Source organism: Stegostoma tigrinum, chromosome 1, assembly GCF_030684315.1.
Source record: "Stegostoma tigrinum isolate sSteTig4 chromosome 1, sSteTig4.hap1, whole genome shotgun sequence".
NCBI lineage: Eukaryota > Metazoa > Chordata > Chondrichthyes > Orectolobiformes > Stegostomatidae > Stegostoma > Stegostoma tigrinum.
Window position 1 is genome coordinate 127,248,449 of NC_081354.1, and position 7,137 is coordinate 127,255,585.

The following is a 7,137-nucleotide window of genomic DNA, read 5'->3' on the forward strand; positions in this document are numbered from 1 at the left end:
TTTTGGTTATTGAATATTGAGAAAGATATTACAGATTGTCAGATAATCTGACAGTCTTTTTCTGTTATATTTGCATTTTCTGCCATGTTAATAATTCATTCTTACATAACTTTAGTTCTATAGTATTATTTGGAGAAGTGAATGTAAGTAGTAAGAGATCTGCATCCACCAACTGCAAAGATTATTGTTATCATAACCATGTGACTTGGTTATGCTTATGATGAAAATGTACATTGACTGGATACATGCTCTTGGAAGACAGGTTTCTGAATGAGGAGAACAGAAATTGTGCAAGATTTTGAAAGATAACAACTTGCTCCAAATCTTAGAGAATAGCATGAATGCCCATATGTTTCCTTCTGTCGACTCAATATTATTTGTGAATGGCATGTAAAATAAGCATGGTTATTATTGCAGAAATTAATTTTTTTGTTTCATTTCATGCAAAGACTTTATTTCATTCAAATGTATAATATAAACAGAACAGCAGCATAAAATGAAAATTCTTGGTTTTTTTATTGTTATTCATTATGTATTTACAAATCAATGTTATTACTTTTTATATACATTGCACATTTACATGATAGAAAAAGTACAAAACTATATATTTAGATGAATTTAAATCTGTCATGTTCGAAAATATAAAATTGCATCTGCAACATAATACTTTAAGCAAAATGAAAACCCTGAAATATTTGCATTATGTTAAAACATTTAGAGAAACAAACCACTAAAGTCAGTCAGATTACATGCGGCCAGAAAGTGATCTGACAGCCACGCAGCTGCAGAACATTTCAAGTTGACAAGTTCCAAACGCAGCACATTTGGTCACTTATATGGCACGCTGTAAACAATATCTGGAGCTTTATTTACATTAATGTGTAACATAGTCCAATAAATAAATATACCAGGTATAACATGCAGGCAACGTAACTAAAAATTCATAGCACAAAAGGAAAATGACCAGCCACATTTACAGCTACCATAATGCAATTTACAGGTTGCATGAAGGAGTGTATTTTACAAGCATCATACGTCACAATAAATTAATGATAACACTGCTCTCTTGACGAATATATTTCCAAAACAGGTATAGTTAACCAATTTTATGCATAAATTATAAAACATGACAGTATAAATAAAAATCTACTAGACATAACTATGTATACTTCTTCAAAATAAATAAGCGTACACTTATTTACAAATAAGTACAGCGACTCCTTCCTCTTCCAAAGGTGAAGGAAATTACCAAATCGGAAATGGTGATTTAGGAAAGGTGTTATTTTCTTGCTCATCTTCTTCATCTTCATCTTCTTCAGTAATGGCTATGGGGGAATATATGGTAGCTGTTGTATGAATAAGGATCACAACAGCGCAGAACCTCAGTGCATGTTTTCAAATCTCTCTGGATAGCCACAATAGTCTCTTACATGGCACAAGAATGTAGATTGCATCATTTGTTATTATGAAGTAATTTTACATAATACCAATATTGCAGTGTGTTCTGAAGAATCAATGATCAGGCTTTATGGCAGTTTCCTGGGATGACATAGAAGTGTTCTTGCGTTCTAAATTGACATTGTATTCATCCATTGCATTCCTCAGTGCTAGTGATTAAAACCTATCAACTATTGTAATAGCTTTAAAATACAGAACAACTGTGGTGAAGCCTTTGGAAGGTTACTATTGATAAGGACGCATCAGCTTCAAAAATAATAGATACTCCAATCTATTACTATCATGGCATTATAATCCCTGATGATTTCTTCCTCTCAATGTGGACAGCAATCGCTTCAGGACCCATTGTATGGTTGTTCAAAAAACCTTCACCATTTATTAGCTATAACATTTATTTAGCAATGAATCCCAAACAATTATAACTCATTGCAGCTTTTTTTTTAAGAAAACTAATTTTAACTACAGTGACAGCAAGATACACTCTGATGCCTAGTTATGTCTTATGAAATATTATATCATTTACTTTCACACCACGATCATGAGATCCTCAATTAGACATACTCCCTCAAGGGGAAAAACAGCGCACACCATTTCCAAATAAAAATTGTACAATAGTTAAAGAGTTGTGTATAAAACAAGATAGTTGTGTTACATCAATCCTGGCAGCATTTAATAAACATGCTGATATCAGAGATGGAAAGAATGGATAATGGTGGGCAATAATCTCAATGAAATGTAGAGATTGAACATAAATGAATGGGCAGATATACTTTCTTAGTATCGATGGGGAAGGTACCTGTACTATTGCTATCACACATCTCACAAATTCTTGTGTCAAATTTCCTAATTACTCATTAGTTCTTTATTGAAACTGTTGATGGTGGGGAGGGGAAGGAAATAGATGTATCCTGTTATCATCAACATATGGCAAAATCTTAAACATGCTTATCATTAACAAATTTATTGTCTGGCTAAACCTAGCACACAGTGCATATGTTCCTCCACTGTTCATATAGAAGCATGAAAGGCATGCATATTCCCTGTTTGATAGGTACAATTGACAAGGTTATATTTGGTACAGCAAAATGTTTGGAAAGCTGATAACATAAAACCTGGCATAAACAGTGAATCTTATTGTGGGATAAAATTTACTTACAATTGCACGATCCTGTATGTTTGATCTCCAGGAGGGTGCCAGAGGAACAGGCTGTACTTTTCATTGCACACTCATTGGGGTACGTGGTGTTATCAGTGGCACAGACTGGCTCATCTGAGCGTCCACCCTGACATACATTACAAACAGCGCACCGACCCCTGCCAAGCCGGCTATCCCAGAGACACTTCTTTCCAGGGGTACACTGTATGTCATCACAGGATTTGGCTTCTGAAAAAGATAAACCCAAAATCATATTTATGAATAGAATGATTCATTCTGTCTTTGACAATACAGTCAAATGTTTGGACCAGAAAGTAAATTTAAACTCTTCAACTGCAACGATTTGTCTGACAAAATTCAAAATGAAAACCATACTAACCTACAACCCTCACAATATTCATTGTTGAGATTTCAATACACCATGCTTGATAGATTTGTCAATGGATTTTTTTTCCACATAAGAGCAGAAAACATATTTAAAGACCGTCATTGATGCTAGCACTCAACATTATATTTAAGTATCTGTAATTAAAGACCTTCATTTTGTACGTATAATTCAATAGTTTAAAAAAAATTGAGAAATGTGTTCCAAACTAAACATGAATGAGTTGAACTACCAATAATATTTAAACCAATTAGCAGAGCTGTAACATTTGCTTCTATCATTGAACGGTCATAGTCCACATGAGTAAACATACACTCCAATACACATTAAGACTGCATTTCTAATCTGGTTGTTGAAGAATTTGGAATAGGTTGAAGCTATTAGGCAAATGCCCTGCAACAAATAATTTAAGGTTAAAAGCCACAATTGGAACGATTCAATTCTGAATCTTTCTTCTGTAATGCAATAATCCTGGACATTGGAGTAGGCGAAGCCATACGAATCTGCTAAAGTACTTTTAAATACGACAGCCCCAGATGGGAAATTAAACGTTAAATGTCTTTAAGTCTTCTACAATTGCAATTATAATTGTAAACCCATAAAATTAAAATAATCTTGGAAATTTAAAAAAAATCCATGATTGACAATTTCATTTCTCAGATTTAAGAATAGGTTCAGACGACACGATAACAAATTCTGTTGATTAGCAAAAATGATCTTTTCTCTACATGCTTCTATAAGCGATATCAAATGTGCTTTTTAGAGCTCAAAATCGAATATCCAATGTACTTCATTAGGTTTGCTTTGACATTTATCCATTGCATTCCAATTATACGTACAAAAAGAAAACTCATCCCACGCTGTATTTGTACTTGTTTCGTAATGGTTTGCAGTTTACGCTTTGTGAGGTATCGTGTACGTACTTATACATTTCCCTTCGTACGCCACTCCAATGGTTCTGCCCATCAAGCAGGTGGCGCGTCTGATATGGCAGGCGCTGGCGTACGTGATCCCATCATTGCCGCACAGATATTGCTCGGGGCTCGAAGGTTCAGGGCAGATCCTCGGGTTACACATCACACAGTAGGCGCTGTTTGTCTGATCTACCACACACACAGAGCTGCCTGGACACAAGACATCTCTGCATGATTCTGTAAAACAAAGACAGCAATTAAAAACAAAAGTGAGGTGAGCACTACTGGAAGTAATCTTCTGCAATACAATCGTCTGATTTTATGAGGTTTAAGTTAGTGTTCATAGTAAACACAGATCACTTTTAAATTTGCAATATTTATTTAATAGGCGAGGATTTGGAACAATAAAGAAATGGCGGTGGAATAATCCACTTTCTATACTACCCCAATTACAAACATTTACTGAACGCAATTTAATTTAGGAACAAAATGTGGGGGAAATTATTCTGAACACAAATCAATTCAAAGTTAAAATGCGGGCGGTGTGGAGAATCACTCAATAGACACTGCAAGTGAGTTGAACAATCTGTTAGTTCGCACTAGGAGAGAATGGAATGCAAACATCCTTTAAGCGAGCGGCTCGTCCCTTGCAGAATCGTGTTATTGAGTATGTACTTGTTGCACACATACTTTTACATTTGCCTTGATATTGGACCTCGAGTTCGGGATGCCCTTTGCACCTCGCCTTCAGCAGGACACATTCATCTTTGTATGTTTTCCCGTCTGTGCCGCAAACGGAGCCCTTCCAAGTGACGTTGGAGCAGTCGGGTGCACAGACACATCGAGGTTTATTCTTTTTGTTCATTTTGCACTTTTTACCTGGACCACAATCGACGTTATCACAGGTTTCTATTACAGGGAAAGAAAGACAAGAGTTTTGTGGAAATTGCTTCCATGCATCAATATAATGTTCGAAATGTAAAGTTACATGCCCATTCTTACTAACTGAACTGAGTAATTTATGACAGAACGTTTTGCATTTTTATAAGCTTTCTGTTTCCAGATGTTTAATGCAAGGTTTGATAAAACAGCGCAGACTCAGTCGCCATCTTAACAAACCGCTTAGAAAGCCATGACAATCCAGCGAGTCTTTCTGAAGCAGTTCACTCCAATGAGTCGAGACCGAGTGGGTGATTAGCCAAAGCAAACGCGCATTAGAATCATTTCGCGAGCGATCTGTAAACTTTAATAGGCCTTGCAGGATCCAGTGAAGATGAGCACCAACAGTTCCGAATCAGATAGACCGAGTGAAATCTGTACCTTTACAAGGCGTACAACCCGGGGCTCCACCGTTAAAGATAATCCATCGGAAAAGGGTACTGGATGGCACATCATCTTCGGTCCATGCTGTGCCCAACCTTCCACTTTTGCAGCACTCTTCGCGGCTGACCCCGGTCATGTAAAGAACCTGGCATTTGCCGTTCTTGGCTTGCTGGAGCCAGCAGTTCCCAGCTGCAACACACAGTCAGAGCAGTGTCAGTTTCACCGTTCCAGACACAACACGTGCGCTGTGTATTGACGGTACACGAGTGTTTACTTCAAAGTTTTCCGTCTCAGTCTGGGTGAACCGAGGAGCTTAAAACCACCGACATTTCCCCGCCATGGACAGTAACCGGGTTGCCCCTGAAATGTACACCTCTCTGCCATTACCTTGTGCCTACTTTGAATCGTGACATGTCCCACTTGGAAAGTTACTTGGCTCTGACCCAATACAGCGCAGGCTGAAGTACTGTAAACGCGTGCGGTGGAACAAAAAAAACTGCCAAAACTCATCCTTACAGCGAAAACGCAGAGCGCAAAATCCGAAATAAATAAATGATTGGCGGCCTACTTGTCTCAGACTCATGCGAAAACAAACTTTGGTTGACAATTCGACAAGCGTCTGTATTTATTCTGTATTTACCTACGGCGTCGGTTATGTGTTAAGTGTTAACCGTTGATTTTTAAAAATCTATTCATACAGTCACTCCGGAATAGAAACATAGTCTATTTTCTGTAGTATTAACTCGTTCCAAAAATGCCTGAACTCTGCTGCCTCTTCTGGATAGTCTAGACTTCTTGTTGATACCGCCTGATATCAATCTAAATATATACTGTATATCGAGTTTTCAGTTACATGGAAGAGACTTTGTTGAGGTAGCAATATAGAACAGGCAAATTTAACATCACACAAGTCAATAATTTCCATTGGACCCAGTTATCATACTCGCTTCTTAATCCTGCTTCAGTCGCATGGTGTTACCGATGTGAGCAACATTTAACAGCTCGATCGGACGTTTACATGTTCGATCCATCTGCAACATCAATGAGGCGTTTTGTTTATCAGCAATTCCCCTTTGCTTCTAACTGAATAGTGATCGAGTAAACTTTCACTATCAGGATCCCAGCACATCCTATTTATGCTTAACTATTTGCTCAGAGATAATGCTAAATTGCACCCTGCTTTAATTCTGTACGGCCACATTCTGGTAAATGTGAATTGAGTACACAAACACGTGTGCTACATCGTATTTTGATCTGAAAAGTTTGGAGTAGAAGTAAAGGATAAACCGAATCAGCGTTGGGCTTTATCTTCACTCGAGAAAATAACATGCAGGCACATGACCAAACAGAACATGAAACTAAGAGCCATGTCCACAAATGTATACAGAGAAGAGGTCTCCAAACTGCTTTAACTTACCCTGCACTCGCTGGTCTCCAATGGTGAGGAAGATAAAAAGTGAAATGGTGAGAGACGCTGTTCTGCTGTTTAGCATCCTTAGCATTGTGGCACGCAATTTCACCGCAGCTAAGTACTGATCTGAGAGCACCAGTCAAGTCCGATCGCTGTGTTGAATGAACGTCAATCTGTGAATGCAGTCACTCTTAAATATTTTGGCTGAAAGGGGTCTTGGCTGGTCTCTTTGGTGGGCGGTCTTCTGATGGCATGGTGATGCGTTTGGCAGGATGGGGGAGGAGGAAGTGATCAAAAAAAAGTTAAGGTGGACGGAAACTTAATCAGGTGACATTTCACCGCCTCCTCTAAACTTTTCAGTTAAAATCTCCGTCAATTTCACAAACACAAAATACATCTGTATAACATCCGAGAGCGTAGGCATCCGAGTCTGGTTACAGGTCACAGTGTCAATTTCTCTCTGTAATTGACAAGATTGTACAAGCTCATG

The 7,137-nt window shown here is 37.9% G+C and overlaps 1 protein-coding gene across 2 annotated transcripts; it reads right to left on the reverse strand.

The window, feature by feature from the left end:
• Window positions 1-630: 630 nt before the first annotated feature.
• LOC125462581 (follistatin-A-like) lies at window positions 631-6,897 on the reverse strand. 2 transcript variants are annotated; one of them, XM_048552804.1, is made up of 6 exons: window positions 6,654-6,897; window positions 5,234-5,425; window positions 4,604-4,822; window positions 3,923-4,150; window positions 2,615-2,842; window positions 631-1,346 (listed from the first exon to the last, which is right to left on the reverse strand). In XM_048552804.1, exons 1-6 carry the CDS (start codon window positions 6,736-6,738, stop codon window positions 1,246-1,248), a joined length of 1,053 nt encoding a protein of 350 aa, XP_048408761.1. In that variant the 5' UTR covers window positions 6,739-6,897; the 3' UTR covers window positions 631-1,245. The 2 variants fall into 2 exon arrangements, with proteins under 2 accessions (XP_048408761.1, XP_048408836.1); XM_048552879.2 differs by having other exon boundaries at window positions 631-1,325; window positions 6,654-6,896.
• Window positions 6,898-7,137: the final 240 nt, after the last annotated feature.